General features: G+C 44.2%; 1 protein-coding gene across 7 annotated transcripts in view; it reads right to left on the bottom strand.

Moving 5' to 3' along the window:
* Positions 1 to 3419: 3419 nt before the first annotated feature.
* Positions 3420 to 25667, bottom strand: part of WT1 (WT1 transcription factor) — a 49358-nt gene continuing 27110 nt past the window's right edge. For 6 of the 7 annotated variants that reach the window (XM_053899853.1, XM_053899855.1, XM_019456624.2 and 3 more), the window contains 5 exons: positions 14586 to 14682; positions 11483 to 11633; positions 7920 to 8009; positions 7230 to 7322; positions 3420 to 4784 (listed from right to left, as the gene is read on the bottom strand). In XM_053899853.1, the coding sequence (XP_053755828.1) occupies positions 4663 to 4784; positions 7230 to 7322; positions 7920 to 8009; positions 11483 to 11633; positions 14586 to 14682 (553 nt within the window). In that variant the 3' untranslated portion in view covers positions 3420 to 4662. The remainder of the gene's footprint in view (positions 4785 to 7229; positions 7323 to 7919; positions 8010 to 11482; positions 11634 to 14585; positions 14683 to 25667) is intronic. The other variant, XM_019456623.2, reaches the window with a different exon arrangement.

Raw genomic sequence — 25667 nt, 5'->3', positions numbered from 1 at the left:
TGGATTCTGTGTCTCCCTCTCTCTCTGCCCCTCCCCCACTCATGCTCTGTCTCTCTGTCAAAAATAAATAAACATTAAAAAATGTATTTATTAAGCTTTATACAGACTTCAATCACCCAATATATAAAATAGTCTTTAGAAGCAAAGACCTAAATGAAAAGGACCAACACCTTTATATTTTCTTAGGGATTTGTCTGCTTTACCGGAGGAGCTTACTTTCCTTTATGCACTTACCTGTGAGAAATTCTTTTTCTTAATGTTTATTTATTTCTTTTTGGTGCGGGGTGGGGGAGGGGCAGAGAGATTGGGAGACAGAGGAGCTGAAGCAGGCTCCACAGTGCCAGCCCAGAGCCGGTTGCGGGGCTCAAACTCATGAACCCATAAGATTGTGACCTGAACCGAAGTTGGACACCTAACCAACTGAGCCACCCAGGCGCCCCTACCTGTGAGAAATTCTTAGAAGCCACCCCGTCTGCTGCGAAGCTTTGAAGAAAAATGCCCCCAGTTGAGAACCACTGTTCCCCTCACACACACACCTCTCCCTGACACACCTATTGGTCCAAGACCAGAAGTGCAAATGTCCTGCAGGGAAGATAGGGTTCTAGAAGCCACTGCCTTTGCTTGTTGGTACCCAAGATGCTAAACAAGCGGTTCCTGGTAGGAGCAGGACATGGGGAATTCCTGCCTGCCAGCGAGGCTGGCCTCTCCAAAGCCACAGAATTCCAGTTTACAAGCGTCAGGGAGATCGAGGCCTGCTGATGGGACGGGGACTGAGCAAAGTACAAGGGCTGGATGTGCAGGTGTGACCACAGGGCACACGTCACCTCGCCAAGGGTGGCCTCCCTGCTTGTGGGAGGCCACCAACAGAAGATGGGGAGACTGTGTTGGAAAACAAGCTTCTCCGTGGACGGATTCACCAGGGCTAACACATGCAGTTCTTCTGGCCACGTTCAGGATGAACGCCCCGCCCTCAGCCCCATGGGCCACCGCAGCACAGCCCTGGGCCATCTTCCCTGCCTGCTCTCTCAGGGCTGGAAAGGCTCAGTGTGGTCCCACAACTGGCAGGTGCAAATCTCATCAGTCACCGTTCAGCAAGTATTCGTGGAGCCCACTCTTTAGGTCCTTGCTACATAAAGGGCGGCCCACAGCCCAGCTGGGAGCTTGGGAGAAATGAAGACTCTCAGGCCCTCAGATTCCTTCCAAATCTCAGCGTGCCCCTTAGCAACTCTGCAGGTAACACGTGTGGTCACTTAAGGCTGCGAAGGCCTTTATTAAGTAACATGGAAGGGGAGATTTTTTCCTCCAGAAGTTCACACTCTGGGAAGATAGGATTTATAGATAGGAAACAATGCAGCAGAGTGCAAGTCAACATCATCAAGCGTGATTTGGTGGACATAAAACATCAAGTCCTGCCTCAGCCACTTGCTGTCACCAAGCCTCAGCTTCCTCGCCCGTTAAGTGGCAATAATACTTGCCCCGTCTACCTTACAGATTGTCCCAGGTGGGAAAGTGCTACACCCACATAAGGTACTATTTAATGTTCCATTCTTAGAGTGCTACACAAGTTCAGAGATGAGAGCGCTAAAGATGTCTGGAACAGTCTGGGAAGATCTGGCAAAGAGGAAGGGGGCTTTTAAGACACTGAACCACATACTGAACTAGACACTACAGTAACGCAAGATGGAAAAATGCACATTGTGACAAGTGCACCTAACAGAGCCTCTAGCCGGAGCCACAGAGAGCTCCCACTGACCAACTTTCACCAGCTTTCATCCTCACAGTTGACTGACGGTCAACTCCGTGGCTCTCAGAAGCACAAAGTCAGGGCCACCCAGTGCTTTGCAAAAGACACAAAGCTAGATGTCTCTGTGGGGATGCTGGCAAGAGCCCTATTGCTGCAAATCTTAACCCTGGTTGGGAGTATATGAAAATGGATTCGTCATTTTGCAGAGCTGTGAAGATGGCTGGATAGTGTGAGAGGACGGCCTGGGTAGGGGGAGGTAAAGGAAATTAGCAGGTGAGTGCTTGGGTAATAGTTTTCCTAGGTAATGCTTATTAAGACTTTGCTATATTGTAGATGTTTTCTTTTCTTTCTGTTTTTTAAAAAAATATTTATTTATTTATTTTGAGAGAGTGTAAGCGCACAAGTGGGGTAGGGGCAGAGAGAGAAGGAGAGAGAGAATCCCAAGCAGGCTCCACACTGTCGATACAGAGCCCAACTCGGGGCTCAGTCTCACACACTGAAATCATGACCTGAGCTAAAATCAAGAGTCGGATGCCCAACCCAATGAGACACCCAGGTGCCCCTCTTCTACTTTTTTAAATTTCATCTTCACAACAATCCTATCAGGCAGGGGAATCTTTTGCCCCCATCTTACAGATGAGGAAAGCTTTCTCAGCTTTCCAAAGCCCATGACCTTAACTGCAAGCTAAACCACTAGGGCAGTGTGAGAATCTCTGGTCTTCCTCCTGCAGTTGAAACAATGTGGCTTTGCTTTTGTTGTGAAACCTGGCTCGCTCTGACTTGCTGACGTTTGCCATGCTTGTCCTGAGCTTCTCCAGAGAAATGCTGTCTTCTGGCAGGAAAAGATAAAAACGGCTGATACAAATGAGTCACCATACTCGCTATAATTAACAGTGATGCAAGAGCCAGATGCAAACGTAGAGGGGCCTCAGGACCTGACTTTTAGGCGGCCAAAGCTTTGAGCTGCTGAAAAGTCTTCATGCCTGAGCTGCTGTCTGCTCAAGATACATTTTAAATGAAGAAATGAAACCTGGATGCATGCAAACTCCAAGCTAATGGAGCTGAGAGGGGCAGCGCCAAATTAATCTCCTTATTTACAACTCAAAAACTGTACACTAGAACCAGAAAGGGAGTTTATAGATAATGTATAATGTATAATGTGCTTTTACACTTGGCTGCCCTGGAAAGTCTAAGCAGTTTTCAACCTGCTGAGCTAATTTATGGCAACTACAGCTGGAAACTCCGTTGTGCTAGGTGTCCAACCTATAGCCTCCTGGTTGCAGTATATACCAGAAAGTCCTGGAAAATTCTGGAAAGTGAACTTTCCAGAAAAGGCCAGTTATCAGTAGCATCCCTCTTCTCTTTTGCTGACTTGGAATAAAAAGTGATATAATAACAGCCTGATTAAACTAAACCCTCAAACACACTTCCGATCATGCCATCCACAAACCCATCTGACTGCAGCTTGAGCATGATCACTTTATGGTGCTGGCTGCTTCCAGAATGGATAATTGCCTCCTGAGGTTTGACAGAGAGAAACAGATAATAGTCAGGACCAGGATAGACTACACTAGTTCTTGTGATTGTCCATGTCAGTAGCATCTTCTTACCTGTTTAAGACTGTCTCAACTGTCCTTAAGATTTGAACACAATACAGCCGATACAATCTTGCCACTTTCCTTTTGAATAGACTTTAATTAATTGAGAGCGAAGTGAAAAATGCAGGTTACATTTTTAGTGTTATCATTGATACGTTGTAAGATCAACACCAAAACAGTGATGCATCTAACATTTATACATTTTCTAACTTCAGTTGTCAAAGAGCAAATCATTATCAGTATTTTTATTTACACAATAATTTCAAGCAACAGTAAATAACAAACACCCTCGTTTGCACACACACACACATACACACACCCAACCACCTTTAAACAATGGATTTCCTCACACCAGTCTCATTTTTTTCACATACACTGGTAGACTCAAAGTTATCAGTGGAGATCCTGGACCAGCCCTATTTTCTTTCAGAGTCACTTTAATTTTTACAACTTGAAGCCACATAACCAGCGTGGTCTGTACACTAAAAGGACACCCCAAATGATAATAATGAATTCCACTTTTTGTGTGTGAGGAAATATGTACATCTCTGAAGATGCATAGGATTACCGCTCAAAAAAGTCAAAAATAAACAAAACCAAAATCTCAGATCTTCAAGCACAGTTTCTTAACAGCATTGTGCTAATGTTAACATTGTATTAACTGAACGGAAAAATTCTTTTAGGTTTCTCTACAGAGGTACTGGTTAGTTCGGATTCTTTTTTCAGCTGCTTGAAACACACGAAATTTTTAAAGTTGCATGGTAGTCCTACATCCTGCCTTCCAGGTTAGCTGCCTGCCTAACCTCCGGAATGTCGGACGGGACTCACTCCCGGTGCCTTGCTCTCTGATTTATTTCTTGCTGTTAGTAAATGGAAACCATGACAAAGTTTACATTAGCAGACACATACACATGCCCTGGCCTATAAATATTCTATGATGGAAAATGGTACAATGACTCCATTCCTAGTGAAAAGAGCGTAAAAGGAGAAGAAGAGGGCGGGGGGACATTATCAACAATGGCTCTTCTTACAGTGAAAATCCAGACCAAATGGCAGAGATGGGCTTTTAACTAACTGGACATTGTTAGCCACTTCTCCAGGGCCTTCGAGCTGACTAAAAGCAGGCAAAGCAGAGCCCAACTCCTCCGGGCAAACCTGGTAGGATCCAGTGGTACAGGCATCTTGTCTTGGAAGCTGGGTGAAGATCACCTGCCATTTCCTTCTTAGAGAGGTGAGTGTGGAGGAACTTTAAAGTCAGATTGGAAAGCAGTTCACACACTGTCCTGCCTGGGCCACAGAACTGTCCCCGGGTCGGACCCCTCAAAGCGCCAGCTGGAGTTTGGTCATGTTTCTCTGGTGCATGTTGTGATGGCGGACTAGTTCGTCTGACCGGGCAAACTTTTTCTGACAACTGGGCCACCGACAGCTGAAGGGCTTTTCACCTGTTGACACAATTGCCAGTCAGAGACACTTGCAGCGGAGAGACTGGGCACAAGTTCAACTATCAAAGGCCTGAGTTAAATTATCCCAAGACACCCACTCCCGATTCCCTCTAGCTCTTTCCCTAGGCTAACAAATCGGGCTCATTTCATAGGCAGCCTTGAAACGGCAGCACCTCTGGGCCCTTAAGGATTGAAAAACTGTAAAAATTATAAAATATTATTCAGTCAGAAGACTGGGGAAATGGCAGAGAAGGAATGAGTCTTGTTAATGAAAGTGTCTGGGCAATTCATATGTCATCAAGGGGGAGAAACATTTGTTTCGGCCTCTGCTATTAGGCCATTTTGGGAATTGTGTAAATGCTTCCCCTCCACTGCCTCTTCAGGGAATTGAGCTCATCTGGGCTGCAGGGGCTCAGGATCATTACTCTGGATACTAACGGATCGATTGCCATCCAATAACAGAGCTATGACTGTAACTTTACTGTGTCTGTCTGTGTAGATATTCTGAATGGGCTGGATATTTTAAAATATATCCCTGACACCAGTTTGCAGGATATTTGCTTCTTTAACATTAAAGTGTTACTCAGAGTATAATCCCTATCATAGTTTTAAGATTCTTAACAAGATTGCCAAAAGATTGAGACTTTTCCATCTAAGGAGCTCTCAGAAGTTCCTTCCAAGCTTCATTCTGGATAGGGAGGATAAAGAGGGCCTTAAATTAAATATGCCCAGCCTTGTGCTAGGCATCATCTATATACATTATTTCATGTATTCCTTGCAACAGCCCTGTAACAGAAGCATCGGTATCCCCACTCTAGATATGAAGCTGGACATCTGGTGAGGGCAGACCCAAGCAGGACTTAAATCCAGGTCTGTCTATTCCAAGGTTCACGCACTTTGCAGTATCCCACCTCCCAGACCTGGCCATAATGGAAATAGAGCTGTGGCTTTATCCTAAGTAAAAATACTACAGGAGCCTATCTCTGGTCCACTAGGGAGATCTTTCCAGTTTGCCTCTCCTATGAGAATTATTGTTTGGGACAAGCACCAAGAAATGTCCCAGGGGAGGCACTGTCCCAGCGTCAGGACTGGGGGCTGATCAAATACAGGGTGAAACAATCTGCCAGTGACACAGGTCATTTTGCACAGGGTGCAGATATGCACAGGGTTCAGTGGATGGAGTGGGGAAGTGGGGCAGAAGGGGCAGGGTACAAGGGACGGTAAGTTTCTCACCAAATTATGAGCTTGGGACCAAGGAAAAGAAGCTACCAAAGGCATCTGAGTAGGGCAAAATTTATGCGCATCCCACCAACTCGGGGGCACAGATGCCTTGACTCTGTAAATGCAGCCTATTTGGGCTGAGAATCTGAGACTCATGATCTCACGTTTTCCTTCCCCTCTCACTCACTGTTCCTCTGCTCTTCCTGATCTAGCTCCTGCCCCTCCACCCGACCTCCAGCCAGACTGTCAAAGGTTATCTCCTAATAGACACATCCCAACCCTTTCTCTTGTTGGTCAGTTACGCTCCTGTCTCTCAATGCCATTCAGCTTTGCTGACATTGACTCTCTTCCTGATTTCTATATTCCCTGGGCTGTGAGATGAACCCATGCTCTTTCTCCAACAAAGAAGGCTGTGGGATATTGTGGGACTGGGAGCAGACAGAATTGGGTTTGCTACTTACTAGCTTTGGGACTGTAAATAAGTCATTTCATGACTATGTGCCTCAGTCTCCTGATCTGGAAAATGGGGATAAAACATGCCTACCCTCCTCTTCTTACAAGGGTGTTGCAAAAATACAGTGAGATAACCCTAAGCCTTGGCCCTCCTCCCAAAGTTAGAAAATACATAACAAAGATGGAGCTATTTTCATTATGAATCACACCAGTCTTGTGGAAAAGCAAAAACTTTCAGCAGCCAGGGAATAAATGTCTTATTCCCCTCTCTATACCAGTAGAAAGGAAATAGTAGCCATATGCTGATACAAGTCTGGCAGAAACCATGACTGCTCCTGGGACATTAACTTTTAGCACAGCAAGGATTCAGATCTCTGAAAATTGTGTCATGAAATGTGAGCTCTCCAAAGAATAAATATCTGGCTTGGAAGAATTTCTGTTTTTCTGTAAAGTTGATTATCCTATCAAACTGAGTAATGCAATGTGATGTGACAGAAAACTGGGCTACTTCAACTCTTCCTTTTGTTCTGAACGCTCAGTAATAAGTTCTTTTCACATCTCCCTTTTGCTAGTAGTTCCCACCCACCTCTTCTGAAACAATGTTATTATTTAAAGACCGCCATGCATTGTTCTTCCTCTCAACTGCCTCTAAACCTGCTCAGAACTTCTGCACTAGACTTTTCCACTCTCTCTCATCACAAACAACTTCATTCAACAGTATTTTTTTTTAAAAAAATAATGAAAAATAAATGTGAAGAAAAGTTTACGCACTTGTTTTACCTGTATGAGTCCTGGTGTGGGTCTTCAGGTGGTCAGACCGGGAGAACTTTCGCTGACAAGTTTTACACTGGAATGGTTTCACACCTAAACGGACAGAGAAGGTCTAGCCGCAGCCCTAACAATGTGGGAGCATAACGAGGCCCACAAGGCCTGCTTCCTGGTGGCCCGAAGAGCCGGGCATTTCCAGCCACCTGTGATGTCTGTCTCACCCTCAGATTTCCCCAGATCCCCAGGCCTAGCATGAAACCACCTGATTCTGCAACAGTAATCCTTGAAGACCTGCTTCTGTTTTGGGAACAACTAGTCCTTAACCACAAACGTCCAGCTTCTCACCAACGTCCCAGCTGTGTCCGAGACTGAAAAAGTGAATCACACACTATCAATTGGATTATGCTCTCCACCACCCTGTTCTTTGCTGCTGCTCAACGTGTCATCAGCAGATGGCTGGTGGGATCCCACTGTTCCGCGGTTTGCTGGAGAAATGTGGGCTGTTTCCTTTTCTTTCTTTCTTTTTTTTTTTTTAAGAACAGGAAAACCCCCAGATAGTTGAGGGGGAGGGAATTATTGGAAAAACTAAACAAATGGCTAACCCTCTCCCATCCATATTCAACAACAAAGAGAATCACAAAAGCAGCTGAAACCCAGAACATACTACCAGCAAGGAGAAGTGAGCCTACAAACCTGTGTGTCTCCTTTGGTGTCTTTTGAGCTGGTCTGAACGAGAAAACCTTCGCTCACAGTCCTTGAAGTCACATTGGTATGGTTTCTCACCTTGGGGAAGACACACATTCCATTTGAAAATGACACTGGAGATGGGGATGTCATTAAAGGCTACTTCTCCTCAGGGAACTGAAGGGATCCCAAAATGCCTAAGGCACTTGATGGACCTTGCTAGGGTGGTGAGGCCAATGGCAATGGGAGGCTAAAGGCCCACCTGTACTAAGCTGGGTGTAGAATGGGGAACTGGTTGATTGAGGACGGTCCCTAACCTGCAAGTTACAAGTGGACAGGAGCTCAGGTTCTGAAGTCTGACACTAGGGTCACATCCAGCTCTGACACTTAAAGCTCTGGGTGAGGGGCTATTTCCTTATTGAGAAATGGGGCTGATAATCTGACAGCTTCAAAGGATTTATGAGCAGATTAAACAAGACCATCCACATAAAGAGCTTAGCCCAGAGCACTGCTAAAAAAAAATAAATAAATAAATAAAAATAAAAATTAAATTAAATTAAATTAAATTAAATTAAATTAAATTAAATACTGGTAGAGAATCTTTAGATCAATAATAAACCAAAAAAGTGTTAACTCCTAAACTGAGTTGGAGGCAGAATTCTGGAATGGATATGCCTTGGAGCTGGCCTCATGAAATAAGTGTTTTATGTTTTATGGCCTAAAGATTTGGTGCTCTCCACTACTGACTTCTCATTCCTGAATCAAGCACAAAAAGCCCCATGGTTGTGAGACACCCAAGTTAAACCAGGAGCCAAAGTATTTAGAAAGATTCTGGTATCCCTTTATCCGAGAGACATCAGTAGTGGGATTACACAACCTTCTGCCTCAGAATGCAGAAGCCCCACCCCTGTCCTTGCTAGAGAAAGTTCAGCCAAATACTGGGAACTAAGCCCCATGAATGCACTGAGTGACCTTGGGCCTTCCCACCTTCTTATGAGAATTCTGAGTCACCAGTGTTCTGGGATGGAGAGCAAGCTATCCCAGGACCAGTCAGTCTTTCTGTTGCAGGGCAGTCCTTAGTTGCCTTTCAGGCCTCATAACTTCCTCTATTCCCCCTGATTAGTCTGCATTCCTGCTATCCCAGAGCTCACCCTTCCCCAAATCTGCCTTGCACTTTGCTGACCCCAACCGCCATTTGTCCCTATCTCCATCTACGTTCCCACCCATCAAAAAGTCTGCCGTACATCCCTCTCTAATGCCCTTTGTTTCCTCTTCAATGCCTTCTTGGAAATTTCATGTTCAGATTGAAAGCCCTTCCTTCCCTCAGTACAGAATTGATCATAGAACACCTAACGTGGGAGTCTGCGTCCAGGGCTGCCTTTCACCGTGGGCTGGAAAATCCTGAGGGCAGAAGCCTCCCGTTAACTTTGTATTTACATCTGGCCTGGTGCCTTATACTTCAACAACACTACTCAGTCTAATATCTTTTCCCTGCCTTTCTGCTTCTGCTCCTTCTTGACTTCCTCTACCGTACCGTACCAACCCTCTGATGGTTAGCTTAAGCCCTTCCTCTTTCTGGGATGACTTTAGCTCAAATCAGCAACTCTCCTCAAGTTCCTCCAGCCTCTGTTCTAGTACATTATCCTATGCTCTCTTCATCTCTTTTCATTTGTGTGTAGCCTAGCTCCAAAACAGACTCTAAACTTTTGAGAAGGGAGTTTGTGACTTGGGAGTTAAAAGGCATGAGTTTGGGTCCTGCTTCCACTATATCCTACCCACCTGATAACTGTTCAGGTGTATGAGGATTAAATGAAATAATGCATGTGGAGAGTCTGGCACATAAAAAGTATTTAATACAGAAGTACTTAACATTGTTACATATAGATAAGATTGCATTCTTTCAAGAAAAGGGCTGCAGGACTGTTAAATACCAGGCTGCTGTCCTGTCTTCTGCAAAGAAGAGCTTCTTAGAGCCTCAGGTGGGTCTGAGGGTCTTGGTTAGCTTGTCCACTGCTTTCCCTTCACACGGACATCTCCCCTTTACTGCTTGCTAAGTGTCTCTTCCCCATTAAAGGTTTCAACAACCATATTGCCTTCAATGCATTCTCTTGCATTTCTCCAGTCACAATTTTACTCCATTATTTTCCTTATAACTTTAACAGATACTTCTCATATGATCATATTTGGGGAAACATGTAAAAATATAACATCCCTAGTTCTCTCACCTTTAGCCTCAAAGCATGTGGTCTACTGAGTGCGAACTCACTCTCTCCTTCAGCTTCCCCAAAGCAAAATAAGCAGTAATAACAAAACAGTAAGGGTAGTTGTAACAATGAAGCTGTCCTTCCAGTTATGGGGAAAAAATGACACCAACCCCCCTGCAGGAAAGGCTGTGTTCCACACTCTTTCCCTGCAGCCGACACTCAACCACACTCCCATCCAGTGCCCACAAGGCCAACAGCAAACATCTGTGATCAATAATAAAATCACATCCAAGATGGCCAAGAACCAGACGAGGCCAATTCTCTTCCCTAGAGGGAGGCAAATCCCTTGACCTGTGGGAAAACCCAGCCTTCCTTGACACATCATCAAAAATCATGTTTTTTTTTTTTTTAAGATTGAAAACAAAAATTAAACCTACAAATCCATTTTCCTATTCCTATCTGGTTGGTTATTACTAATCAAGCAGTTAAAAGTTTTTCTTTGGACCATCTCTCCTTAAGTCTTATGATGACCTTGCCCATCAATCTCTCAAACTGTCTTATTACCAAACTCCCAGAATAGGTCTTCTCTCTTTAGAGAGCCTAATAGAGAACCTCTCTCTTTAACAAAACAATAGTGACACTATTGTTTATTCAGGCCATTGACATAGTGTACTATACTACATGCTTCATATCTAATGCCTTTAATCCAATTTTATTTTCAAAGATAATCTAGTTTGGGGGCACCTGGGTAGCTCAGTTGGTTAAGCATCCGACTTCAGCTCAGGTCATGATCTCTTGGTTTGTGAGTTTGAGCCCCACGTTGGGCTCTGTGCTGACAGCTCAGAGCCTGGAGCCTGCTTCAGATTCTGTGTCTCCCTCTCCTTCTGACCCTCCCCCACTCACACTCTGTCTCTCCTTCTCTCAAAAATAAATAAACATTAGAAAACATTTTTTAAAGTTAACCTAGTCTTAAAAATTACATAAGGTAGGCATTGTCATTTCCATCTTCCACAAGGCAAAATGAGGACCAAATGCTCAATGTCTCACCATTTGGTCGTGTAGCCTGAATTCAAAGACAAGTAAGTCTCTTTAGTTCTGTGGAATTCTCTTTCCATCACTCTGCTTAGCCCTTCCTGAAGACAGTTTACTGACTTTTTTATTAAAGGATGGACAGTCAGGATGCAAAATGCCCCTGCAGCCTTTTTTTTTTTTTTTTAATCACCTTGGCCAGACCTTTCAAAGCACTGCCTACTGTCAATCCAAGAAATCTCCTGTGTCCTTAGTGGTGTGACAGCCAGGAGTAGGAGCTCCTGAACCACCCTTGCCCAAAGGCCACCGGAAACAAGGCTGGACAGCGGACACACTTACCAGTGTGCTTCCGGCTGTGCATCTGTAAATGTGACAGCTTAAAATATCTCTTATTGCAGCCCGGGTAAGCACACATGAAGGGGCGTTTCTCACTGGTCTCCGATGCCGACCGGACAAGAGTTGGGGCAACTCCGGGCACACGTCGCACATCCTGTAGGCAGAGTGTAAGAGAATGGAGGCTTTAAGCCACATGTGAACATTCGTGTCAGTCCTGAGGGAAAGTGAGCTTTAGATTAAACCTGAGGAAGGGATGGCAGATATTAAAACCTAAAACCATTTCCATGCATACCTCAGATGCCCACAGCAAGCATCACTAATGGGTGACAGAGCAGGACATTCTACAATGCAATACTTCAACGTCATCACTATTGATCAACCAGAATCAGTACTTCATCTGTCTGTTTGGGGACACTGATCCAGAGGATCTGGCAAAGAAATTCTGATGCTATAAGAGCTCCCAATCCATCCCATCCCTCAGCTTCTCCACTTGAGGCAGTGAGGTCTGGAAGTCCAAAGTCCCAGGTTCTATTCTACTTCCTCCCATTTGGACACATGGCCACATGACCTCAGGCCCCACCTGCAACAGGTAGGGAAGTCCTTATTAGAGAGAAATATGGGATACTAAATGAACCCCAAACTGACCACACTTTCCATGTGGGAGTAAATGACAAGGAAGGAGGAGCCCCTGAGATTTGAGGGTTCTCTTTGTGAAGGGGCTAAAACCACCAAAAGCCAATGGTGTAGCCAGTGTAAACATTTAGTAATACCACCAGAAAACACTGTCTGCCTTCTGTGCACTTTACATGTCCTTCACTGTTTATTCCCTTGATCTTGTGGGAGTGGGTAGGTGAATGGTCAGTCCTTCATGACAAGGTGCTAAAAGGACATAGTGAGGCAAATTTTTCCTGCTCTCAGGATCAATGACCCCTAGACAGGAGCAGTGGGAGTGCCCCAGGGGCCACTGAATCCTCCTTACTCTCTTACAGATGTGCAAAAGTCAAGACCAAAGAACACATCTATGTTTTAAGACCTGGAACTGCCTCCGAGCTTAACCCATCCCCTGCTCTGTGCATTTTCCACACTATGCTTATGTTCTAGTTTCTATTTCACACTGCCTTGCACTGTGAGAGCTTCTTTTTTGAAGGAAAAGTACTTAGTGACATACAACTTTGCTGTTGACAGGCCACAGTGTCTCAAGGCAAATGGTGGCGTAAATTTAAATGGTGAGCCAGCTACGTTTGAATGGTAGACTCTAGGAGAAAATGAGTCGGTAGTGAAACAGCACCTGTGAGATCTGGAGTCTATCAGCAGCCATGACAGCGAGTCTGACAAACCGGGCTTTGTGGAAAGAAAGACAAATGGAGCTTCCTTCACTTCCTTTAATTCAATCTAGATGCAGCGCACACAGCACTGGGATATAAAACTGAGTTGTCAATGTCAGTCAAGGGTCCTGGTGGAGGATTCCAGTGGTATTTGTTGAAGGAGAGACTGGGATGACTCTTCCCATACTTCCATCAGACTTCCGTATTTCGGCAATCCTCGGCTTTATTCTCACCCCTGGAAGGTTTGGGCTGAGGGCACATGCTGTTCTGTCACCATGATGCTTCTGGAAACATCAGTCAGAACATCTCAGAGCTACCTGCCCCACACGTCATGTGGGGACCTGGGTCACACACAACTTTTTTCTAGAGTACTGATTATGCTGGTGAAGTATAACCACAGTTACTCATGTTACAGCCACGGAGTCACAAGTGAAAGCCACACACGCAAACCCTTGGTCACTGCGTGTGGTTCTGACCTCCCCAAAGAGGCTCTGCTGAGGTGGCCTTCCATTGACTTCCCCGAATTCTCCAGAATGTTTACCTTTTTACTTTTCTTTCCTCACTCTCCTTGGAGACCCCTCTCCTCCAAACTGTTCACAGCCCCCTGTTTCCCTAAGCAATGCAACGTGGTAGTTAAAAACAGGGGCTCTGGAGTCAGGCAAAGCTTGCTTTATAAGTAGTTATGTGATTGTGGACAAGCCACTCATCTCTGGCCTTCAGTCTCCTCATCCATAAAGTGGAGATAATAATACCTACCTCCTAGAGGTGCACTAAGGATTAAATGGAAAAAGAAAGTTTAAGTATAGAACCTTAAATGCCTACTGCTAAGTGGCAGAAGTGAGTCTGAACTGTGTGATTCCAACTATATGACATTTGGGGGAAAGGTGAAACTACAGACACAATGAAAAGATCAGTGGCTGTCTGGGGGAGGGGAAGAAGGGGGGACGGATGAGTAGGTAGAACATAGACATTTTTATTTTTAGGCAGTTGAACTATTCTGTGTAATAATGTTAACGGTAGACCCGTGACATGACACATTTAACAAAACCCATGGAACCACACAGCGCAAAAAGTCAACCCTAGTGTAAACTATGGACTTTCATTAACAGTAACACACCGATACTGGCTCATCAATTGTAACAAGTGTACCACACCAATGCAAGATATTAACAATAGGGAAGACTGTGGGGGAGGGTGGGGATGAGGGAGAATATGGGAACTCTGTACTTTCTGCACAATTTTTCCTTAAACCTAAAACTGCTCCAAAAATTACGTCTATTAAGACAAAAAGCCCATTACAAAGGTCAGCACAGTGCCTGGCACATAGAAAGGGGGCAGCACCAACAGAGTGGGCGCCATTACCATCATTATGGTTAGTAGAACACTCGGCAAGACAGAGCCTACCTTTGGGCACTTTACAATGCAGACCAATTCAAGGGTCTGACTTGGGAAGTCAGGAGTCCAGGTCATTAGTTACAAGAGCCTCAAGCCCACCTGGAGGAGTGAATTAAGCAGTGAAGGGGGAAGGGACGGGATTCTGCCAGAAGCATCTTGGTCTGAGTCAGGGAGATGACCGCGTTCACAATGACCTGTGGACAGGGGACTGTCCTCTCTGCCCAGCGGGAGAGGAGAGGTCTTTATTGTCAGAGGAGCCTATAATTAAGAACAGACTTACCAGGGCCAAATGGCCATCAGCAAGCAAGTGAAAGGCTGTTGAGAAGGAAAAGAGGCATTGACGTCCCCTTCCAGCCAGCCCCCTTCCCCTCGACCTGAGTTCTCACCTGAATGCCCCTAAAGACGCCATGGGTGTGTATTCTGTACTGGGCACCGCAGAGGATGGGCGTGGTGTGGTTATCACTCTCATACCCTGTGCTGTGGCTGCAAACACAAAGAGGGAAGAACAAGGCTCAGGTCGGTCCACAGGCACCCTTTAGAAATGCGCGTCTGCAGCAGAAGAATGTTTTTAAAAAGCCCACAGGACAACAGCCATTGGTTTTTGCGTCCTTCGCTGCTCTGGAAGCAGGGCTTTGTGAAGGGCAGGGGGCTGTTCAACCCTTGCATCACCACCACGCGGCCCTCCCTTGTGCTCAGGGAGGCCATCTGTGTCTATGCCTCTCAGACAAGCTGGGAAAAGTCACAATGGCTTTCATCCCCAGCAAGTTGTTTACCATCTAGCCAGCAGAACAGACAGCTGCGAATGTCTCCGGAATGAGCAGATACCTCAAGTTTCACATTAAGTTCAATGGATTTTTGTTGGCACCTCGTGACTCAGTTTTTACCAGATAGCCCCAAGAAAGTGATGACACAGAAGAAATGTCACATTCTCAGAAGTGGGGATTACACATCAGTGACCCTTCTCCACTTAACGGACAGATAAGTTTTCCAGATCAACTTAACTCTTTGCAGCCAACCCGTGCCGTAAGCGGACACTGGATAATCTTCCCTAACATTAGATTGCCTAGTCCTCTAGTTGGTGCTCAGGCTAATCCTGGCCTTTCCAGCAAGGGCTCAGGGATGTGGAACATTGAAATGAACAACTTGAGAGAAGTGAATACTCTGAAAGTATTCTCTCCTTTAGGTCAAAGCTGGTATCTGTTCTGCAATTATTTTACTTCCAAATGAGGCAGAGTAAAGATTCTTATCTACATGGGCAGGACATTATAATCACATCTAGAATCACCATAAGGAGCTTCTATGAAATATATCTGTGAAATGGTGCAGCTGCTTTGGAAAACATCTGGCAGTTACTCAAAAGATTAGACATAAAGTTACAATCTGACCCAGAAATTCCACTTCTAGGTATATTCCCAGGAGACATGAAAACATGTATCTACACATAAACATGTACACATTGTGTATTAGCAGTATGATTCGTAATAGCCAAAAGATGGAATCAACCCAAATGTCTCTCAGCTGATGAATGGATGAACGTAGTATATTCCTAAACTGGAATATTATTTGGCAATAAAAAGGTGGGAAGTACTGATACATGATAATGTGGACAAGCCCTGAAAACACGCTAAGTGAAAGGAGCCAGCCACAAAGGGCACACCTATTGTGTGCATCCATTTAATTTTTTTTTAATGTTTTTGATTTATTTTTGAGACAGAGAGAGACAGAGCATGAGCAGGGGAGGGGCAGAGAGAGAGGGAGACACAGAATCCGAAGCAGGCTCCAGGCTCTGAGCTGTCAGCACACAGCCCGACACAGGGCTCAACCCCACAAAACAAGAGATCTTGACCTGGGCCAAAGTTGGACGCTCAACCGACTGAGCCACCCAGGCGCCCCAGTGTGTGCATCCATTTAAACAAAATGTCCAGAACAGGCAAATTTATAGAGACAAAGTGGTTTGGTGATTGGCTGCCTAGGACTGGGGAAGCTGAGGGAAATGGGAGAGTGATTGCTGAAAATGTCCTAGAACTGTGGGAGCGGTTGTACAACTCTGTGAATATACTAAAAACCACTGATGTCTCTACTCCAAACGAGTGGACTGTATGGTATGTAGAATTTATAAAGCTGCTTTACAAAATTAGCTTGGGGAATAATGAGGTCCATGCACAGTCTTTTTCCCCCCCAAGCCGCCAGGTGTAATTAACTCGCTGTCAGGGCTGAAAGCCTCCACCCTCTGCCTGTGTTACTCTAGAGATGCCAGGGGTCCCAGTGTGGGAGGCAGGCAGCTTGGCTGATCAGCCCACTCCATCTGAGGGTGTGGGGAAAACCTGGGGCTGGCTCAACTCCCACTTCCACGGGGGAGAGAACTCCTGGAGAGAAAGGGTGTTTGCCAGGATGACTGACATGGTCCGCACATCCCGCAGCCACAGCAGCTGTGGAATTTCATGTTTCATTCTGGCTCCAAGCTTTTTAGAAAGAATTGCCTGTCTCCCTTGCATAGATAGTGAGAGCAGTTTCAGGAACTGGGTGGCAGTTTACAGTCATACTATAAAGGCAGTGGGGATGTAAGAACTGATGACAGTGGTGATGTGGTAGCAGAAAGAGGACAGGACAAGAATGATGTGGCCAGAACATTTTGCCTTGAAGGCCATGAAGACATGCTGCCTCTGTGTGGCTTCATCATCTGTATGGAGCCAAAATGTGACTTACACATTTTCTGGGGCTGAGGGCTCTCTAGGGACACAATTGAAATCTGAATTATTTTTAAGTTCTGCTATCAAAGAGGAAGAATTAGGAATCTGTTGTCTTAGCAGCGGATCTCTGGATGTTACTTGGGTTCCTGGAGAGTGTGAGAAATAGATTTTCCTCAAAATACTTGTTCCAGGAAATGAAGTGCTATACTACTCAAAGGTAACCTCATAGCCAGATGTAAGCCAACACACCGAAGAAGCAACCAGAGAGGTGCCTGGGTGGGTCAGCCAGTAAAGTACCCAACTGTTATTTTCAGTTCAGGTCATGATCTCACGTTTGTGGATTCGAACCCCGCCCCGCATTGGGCTCCAGGCTGACAGCACAGAGCCCCTCTTGGGATTCTCTATCTCTGCCCCTCCCCCACTTGCACACTCCCTCTCTCTCTCTCTCTCTCTCTCTCTCTCTCTCTCTCTCTCTCTCAAAAATAAATAAACTTAAGGGGGGGAAAAAAAAGGAGCAACCAGAAACAAGACTTTACCTGCCAAATAAACCCCTAGGTTCTATCAAATCAAGTCCATGAATAAAAACTACAGCTGGGTCCTGCCTGCTGGCTTTGGTGTTTCCAGAAGACAAACACATCAATGTAATTCCACACTGTGGAAACCCTACAAAGCTCTTCCCAGTGTGGTCTGCCCAGAACACTAAGTATAACCCACAGGTATTTACTATGGTGACAACTCTCTCTAGATAAGTAAAGGAAATCAGGTCAGTGGTCTTGGGACTGTATACTAACAGAGGGAGAAAAGGTATCTACTCCAACCCTCATTTCAAAGCCCTTCTAGCTCATCAACAGTTGCACAACATGACTGGTGGCAAATTTTTAAAGAATCCCATTCCATTTGGGGAGTGCTTTAATTGTGAAGAAAGGCCTTTCTGAGCCAAGCAGAAATCTGCCACCTCCTTTCTGTCTTCTGGAGAACCACAGAGTCTTAGTGTTTTACAGCCAACCCTGCGTGTCTCCTCTGCTCTATGGTAAACTTGGCCTTGAAAACAGACCAGCTTGCCCCTCTCTGTATCCTCTCAGCTGGGTGACTGAAGTTAAGGCACAGAGTCCATAATGTCCCATGAGATGGATGGAATCTAACTCCTCTTCCACATGACAGTCCTTCAAATATTTGAAGACAGCTTTCCAGGGTACAGAGCTGGGGTTCTCTCAATGATCATAACAAACTGGTATCTAATTCCTTTAGTGTCTGTATCATCCACCTCTTGATTCCCTTCCTTTTGTAACGTCTCTCTCAAAGCATGGGCTTAAAATGGATCCCAGTGCCCCCAGAAGAGTGGGGAAGGAGGACCATCCATAAACACAAAAAGTTTAAGAATTATGAAAATAACATAAATGCGTAAGGCCAGAGAGTACATGCCTCAGCCAAAGAGATTCCATTGCAAATTTCTGAAAATCAGTATGCTAGTCAAACACAACACTATCAATGCGTTAGGCCCATAGGCTATCCGGACTCAATGAACGCATCTAAGGGGACATCGCTTCTAGCAGTCAGGTCACAGTGGTCTTCCCCCCTCAAACAGAATCCCCATCGTCCACAACAGCAAGAACTGCAAGTAAGGCACATGTCTCCAACCTTGAGCTTGAAGACATGATTTTTTTTAATCCAGTTCAAAACTACACAGTTATCCTTCAAATTCCATTTTATTTCTTTTAGGAAGTCATTTCCAACTGTTGAAATCTTTTGGACTCAATTTGGCTTCCAAAACATTGACTTTCCATCCCATTTCATATTTCCTCTACCTTTGAAAAATCACCTTTTCTGTGTTTCCACTTAAAAAAAAAAAAAAGGATCGGGGTTCCTTAGTGGCTCAGTCAGTTAAGCATCTGACTTCGGCTCAGGTCATGATCTCACAGCTTGTGAGTTCAAGTCCCACGTCAAGCTCTGAGCTGACAGCTCAGAGCCTGGAGTCTGCTTTGGATTCTTTGTCTCCCTCTCTCTGCCCCTTCCCAGCTAACACTCTGTGTTTCTCTCTCTCTCTCAAAAATAAATAAACATTAAATTATTTTTTAATTTAAAAAAAAGGATCTTCCTTATTGTTGTGGGGAACTATTATATTTACAATATATATACTATACTTGCTCTCTGGTATTCAGGAAATGATAAGATTGTAAAAGGTCTGTCCATGCAGCAACCTGAGGGAAGCCATCACAGAGAATCTAGTCATTTGGATGGGCAAATGTCAACAGTGGGAGTTAATCTGAGGCAGAAATGGAACAGTCACCACCATTAAGACCCAGCCGGTAGCTTAGATGGCAGGTAACGCCAAGCTTTTCCCTGAGAGAATTAGCCTTAAAAAGTTCCAGTGACTAAGCCATAAATGAACTAAATAGGAGTGAGGGTAGGGTTCTTAGAGGTCTGGAGCCATAAAGCCTTCCAAGAAGAGCAAGGAGCTATCTGCCTAGTGAAGAGATTTCTGGAGCCAAAGATGCACCTTCCAAATAAAGCATTCACAAAGCCCTGGATAGTATGGGGTAAAAATTTATTGGGACTTGGAGACAAGAATGTTATCATTCATGGAGCAACTCCAGAGTGGAGAGTGAATCCCAGCAGATCAAGCAATCTAGAGACCCATATCTCTCATAGGGTAGAAATATATGCAGTGGCTAGACCTCCCCTCCAACCCAGACAGTGAGGAAGAAAGTAAGAACTCTGCTCTACCAGCCGAGGACTGGCAATCATACGAACCCAGTGTTGTCAGATCTTTCCATTCTCCAGAAAGTCAGAAACCAAGATCTTTATGTGAGATAGTTTCAGTATTAAATTCTGGCAAATAACTGAGATTTTACAGAATCACTGTCAGGTCAGACAAAAGATCTCTGGCCTCAGGGCCACCTGAGGTTTGCCACCTCAGCTTTAAAGGTTGTGCAGGAAGTTTAAGCTGCAAAATGGAAAATTCTGTCTTGATTTTGTTCTCTCCTTCCATATGGCAACAAAGTAGGGGTGGGGATGCACCTGATTCTTGAAAAACTGAGCATTAAAACCTTCCAAACCCTTGAAAGTGTGAAAAGATGCTACACCTATACAGCAAGCTTGACCAGTGCCACGATGGCAAAGTCCAGAAGCACTCGTCATCTACAGGTATCAGTGGTTTACCTCTAAACTTCACTGGCCCACTTGCAAGTAGCTTTAAGCACTGGAGCTATAGACAGAAGACTGTAAATTCTAGTGTATCAGTTTCCTACAGCTGCTGTAACAAATTATCACAAATCTGGGGTCTTGAAACACAAATTTACTCCCTTACAATTCTGCAGATCAGAAGTCTAAAATCAGCCTCGGTGTCTTAAAGGCAAGGTGTGGGCAGGGCTATTTTCTTCTAGAGGCTGAGGGGAAAAATCTCTTTCCTGGTTTCTAGAAACTACCTGCATTCCTTGGTGTCTTCCTCACATCACTCTGACCTCTTGCTTCCTTTGTCACGTCTCTAACAACTCCTCTGTAGCCAAATCTCCCTTCTGTCTTCTTCTTACAAGGACACTTAATTCCATTTGGAGCCAACCCAGATAATTCAGTATAATCTCCCCCATCTCAAGGTCCTTAACTTTATCCCACCTGCACAGTCACTTGTGCTACGAAAGGTATCATTCACAGGTTCCAGGAATCAGGACTTAGATATCTTTGGGGGTTCATTATTCAACCTACCATACCAAGGGAATCAGACTTACTCAGTTTCTTACAGATAGATACATTTGAAAGAGCTCAGTTAATCTGGATCCTTTATCTCCAGATGAATCTAGATGACTAGTCCTGAAGAAAAACATCACCTCCCCATCAGACCATTAAGGCATCAAATGAGACTAGGTAAATAAAGCACAGTGCTTGGCACATGGTATGCCCTCGGTAAATGTTTGCTATTACTTACTAGTAAGATCTGCATTTTGCAGCAAAAATATTGAGATTTAAGAAGACATTGAGTTATCTGCCCAAAGTCAGACAGATGGCAAGTGGCAGAGATGGGGCCTGAATGCAGGACAGCCCAGCTCTTCTTCCTTCAAAACTAGCTAGACAATTCTGGTGGTATAACCCCATCCTGGGTTCACGTCTATCATCATGACACTGGACTAATTCCCAGCTCTTTTCTCCAGTGGTATGAATGAAATCAGGCATGCTGAAGGCTTAAAAATGTTGTGGGAGTGGGTAAGATAAGAGAAGGGGAGCAGTGAGGAGGAACAAGTTTAAGATACTTAGTCTTCAGTACACTCCAGCTTCTGCTCTGAGGCACTATTTTTATTATGGTATAAAGAAAGCACAAAGCTAACTACGATAGAAATGGCCTGCTTATATGTGACAGAGCAACCAAAACTGAGCACAATTATTACAAAGAAAATTCTTTCCACATAACTGGGAAAGTACACTAAGCAGGAACAGTTATCAGTAGAGCATATACCTCGTGACTTTATTCTTGGAGGAGGTGTGGACTGTACATTTTCCTAAACAGCTTTAAAATGCATCAAAATGCATCCTGAAAAATTCTGCTTTTCCTAGACAGCTTTAAAGTATGTAAACATGTGTCCTTAGAAAGTTTACAAAAAGAGAAAAATGTCCCTCATAGAACACAAATTATGAACCCTCTTCATGCTAAAAACCTGTACATTGAGGTTTGGCCCAGAAAAAAAAGTAATGTTAGAAGAGTAGCTTCTTTAGAAATGATTAATTTTGATATTCCACAGGCACAAGAAGATTAATAAAAAGGAATTGAGGTTTTACAGATGAAGAAAACCAGAGCTGCCCTGAAATCCCTTATCAACAGAAGAGGTTTAAAAAAAAGGGGGGGGGGGGGAGGAAAGAAAGAAAAGAGACTTTTGAAGGTAATTAACATTTGATATAAATATTCAAAAAGGGGAAACCTCCACCTGTGACTTCTCTCTTCCACCTCTAGTCCTTGGCCAGGTAGGCATCCCCCTATCTTCACCTCTGTCTTCTCACCTCTGCAAAGTTAATCAGGTTGAAGGAAAGCACCTGGGAAAACTTCAAACTCCTGCATATCCAGAAAATTGAATTTACCCATCAATCTCTTGTCTCTGTCCATCCTTGATACTCAGGCTTATATACAAGATGCTTAAATGCGTGATTCTTTTTGGTGTTGAAAATAAACTTTGCTGCAAGCCTTGAGAACCATCACCCCTGTCCCATGTGCCACTTTTGAGGGAAAAGAGCACTGGAACCATGTTCAAAAAGTGTGCCTCTTTAAAGGTTAGACACAAGAGATAAGGCTAAACACACCAGTTTAAATTACTCTTGCTAAGAAAAAGAAGAAAGAAAAGAACCCAAATCTAATCAGGCCTCTAGATCTAACTACCTATTTATATAGGAAATACAGGGGATGGAGGTCTAAAGTTAAAAAACTGTAAAAGAAAGCAATCTGTTGAATCCAGGTTGTGAGATATTTTACCAGCCAACTGACCTACTATCTCCAACATATCAATACCATGAGGAGGAAAAAAAAAAAAAAAAAAAGAGGTGGGGGTGAGAAGGACAGTTACAGCATAAAAGAAACTTAAGGGAGGACAACCAAAGAAATAAAACCAAGCCAAAGAAACAATAAGCCTCTGCACAAATGCTCAGCATTCACAAGGACACACCATGCACAGAGATAGTTGGGACTTGAACTAGAGGACTCAGAGCTGAAAGAACAGGAACTTCACCTAGGAAGCCTAAGTGGTCACACCAGAATGCTTCCGTTTAAAAGCTTCACTGATTGAAAACCTAATTTCCCTGTAGCCAGAGTAATTTCAAAATTCGCTTTCACATCCACTTACAAGATGTGACTTGAGAAGATGAATACATATTGAATTCTCTTTCTGAACATAGTCAGAGGTGGTGGCAATGAAGCACAACCACCTCTAGCTCAACGTGAGTGCTTTTTTATTCTCTGTCTGGATGTGATGTGCTAAGGGCAATATTTAAATAAAATTCTGCGCAAACATCATCAGCAATGCCATCTAGCCAATCTCTTTCTTCAAGTAATTTCACCTTTTATAGTGGGAATCTAACAAATCAATTGGTCAAAGGATTATTCTGTTCCTGCAAACATAATGGGAAAGAGCAAGCAATGCAGATTCTTTTATGAATCCAGCACAGAAAGTAGAACCTAAAAATAAAACAACTAAGTTAAAGTTGATTGAGTTAAAAAAAAAAAAAGGGAATGTCCACAATCTGGTGAATCATGGGTATATAATTTCCTCTGAAGTATAGTCTACAGAAAACAATCAGCTATTTTTTTTTCTTGAAAAATTTGTCTTCCTCCTCCCTTCAGGTGTTTCATTTCAGATCTCAAGAATAAGATGCAACAATAGCCAAATGATGGAAAGAGCCTAAATGTCCATCAACTGATGAATGGGATAAAGAAGTTGTGGTTTATATACACAATGGAATACTACTTGGCAATGAGAAAGAATGAAATATGGCCTTTTGTAGCAACGTGGATGGAACTAGAGAGTGTTATGCTAAGTGAAATAAGTCATACAGAGAAAGACAGATATCATATGGTTTCACTCTTATGTGGATCCTGAGAAACTTGACAGAAGACCATGGGGGAGGGGGAGGGGAAAAAAAGGTTAGAAAGGGAGGGAGGCAAACCATAAGAGACTCTTAAAAACTGAGAACAAACTGAGGGTTGATGGGGGGTAGAAGGGAGGGGAAAGTGGGTGATGGGCACTGAGGAGGGCACCTGTTGGGATGAGCATTGGGTGTTGTATCGAAACCAATTTGACAATAAATGTCATATTAAAAAAAATAAAATATGGGGCGCCTGGGTGGCTCAGTCGGTTAAGCGTCCGACTTCGGCTCAGGTCATGATCTCACGGTCTGTGAGTTCGAGCCCCGCGTCAGGCTCTGTGCTGACAGCCCAGAGCCTGGAGCCTGTTTCAGATTCTGTGTTTCCCTCTCTCTCTGCCCCTCCCCTGTTCACACTCTGTCTCTCTCTGTCTCAAAAAAAATAAATAAACGTTAAAAAAAAATTAAAAAAAATAAAAGTTGTATGTATCAGATACAAAAAAGAATAAGATGCATTTTTGACTTTTAATGAAAACATAATATAGTTTGTGTCACTATTTTAATGGGTTTTTTGTTTTGTTTTGTTTTTGAGAGAGAGTGTGAGCATGAACAGGGGAGGGGCAGAGGGGTGGGGGGGGGGGTGTGCTGACAGCAGAGAGCATGATGTGGGGCCCGAACTCACAAACTGTGAGATCATGAGCTGAGCTGAAGTCGGATGCTTAACCAACTAAGCCCCATAGATGCCCCTATGTGGTCTCACTTTTAGTTGGAAAGTATACTATAGTAATTCTAACTACTACACCTTTTAATGAACACTTTTCCCATGAGCATTAGAAAGAAAGCTTCTCCTCTGCACCATCCTTCATTTTATTTTCTATCCAGGTCTCAAACATCCCTATGGTATCCAGCTCCACATGTTATCTGGAAGGGAGGAGGACTCACCCCACTTTTATTAACTTTGTTTTAATTCTCTGTTGAGTATCTCTTGTTCTGCCCACTCCACATCCATCCCACCTTCCTCTGGAAACAGGGCCCTTTCCCTTTTTAGGAAACCATCCTTCTCTTCTAATCCTCCCCTCTGGCTCCAGGGGTGAGGACATGCTCAGGACCTGGCCAATCAGACCAGTGCATTCTCTAGCCACATGACCCAACCCAGGCCATTCAGAAACTTCCCTGGGTCTTTTGCCGGAAAAGAACCAACAGAGAGCTTTCTCCTTTTGAGGCTGTAATTGCCAAAAACCAGAGCTATTTTTGCCACAATGGAGAGAGCCTGTCTGAGAAGGCAGCCAGCACAGAAAACAATAGAGATAAGAGACAAGGAAACCATGTCCTAATGACACCATCTGAGATCCTGAATCCGGACACGGGAGTTTTAAAATACAATACAGTAAGGGGTGCCTGGGTGGCTCAGTCGGTAAAGTATCTGACTTTGACTCAGGTCATGATCTCCTGGTTCGTGGGTTTGAGCCCCATGTCCATGCAGAGCCTGCTTGGGATTTTCTGTCCCTGTCTTTCTGCCCCTCCCCGGCTCTCTCTCCTCTCTTTCAAAATAGATAAATAAACTTAAAAAAAAAATAAAAATACAGGGGTGACTGGGTGGCTCAGTTGGTTAGGCGACCAACTTCGGCTCAGGTCATGATCTCACAGTTCGTGGGTTCAAGCCCTGCATCAGGCTCTGTGCTGACGGCTCAGAGCCTAGAGCCTGCTTCAGATTCTGTGTCTCCCCCTCTCTCTGCCCTTCCCCTGCTCATGCTCTGTGTCTCTCTGTCTCTCAATAATAAATAAACGTTTAAAAATAGATAAATAAAAATACAATATAGTAAACTGCCAGATTTAAATTTTTCCTTTATCGATGCCAGTTACAACTGGGATTCTGCCACCTGCTATAGAAAAAGTCTTGGTTTGGGGCACCTGGGTGACTCAGTCGGTTGGGCATCCAACTTCGGCTCAGGTCATGATCTCGTGGTCCGTGAGTTCAAGCCCCGCGTCGGGCTCTGTGCTGACAGCTCAGAGCCTGGAGCCTGCTTCTGATTCTGTGTCTCCCTCTCTCTGACCCTCCCCCTCTCACACTGTCTCACTCTCTCTCAAAAATAAATAAACATTAAAAAAAAAGAAAAAGTCTTGATTCATACATAATCTAGCAGTTATCTAAAAGTAATTGGATTTATTTTTTCAGCAAATTTCTCAGAACATGGTATCTATAAATGAGTAATGGTCCCTTCA

The sequence above is a fragment of the Panthera pardus genome, unplaced genomic scaffold, assembly GCF_024362965.1.
Source record: "Panthera pardus isolate Hobbes unplaced genomic scaffold, ASM2436296v1 HiC_scaffold_12, whole genome shotgun sequence".
Classification (NCBI taxonomy): Eukaryota; Metazoa; Chordata; class Mammalia; order Carnivora; family Felidae; genus Panthera; species Panthera pardus.
Note: the sequence above shows the minus strand (reverse complement) of the source record. Positions and strands in the feature narration are given on the sequence as shown.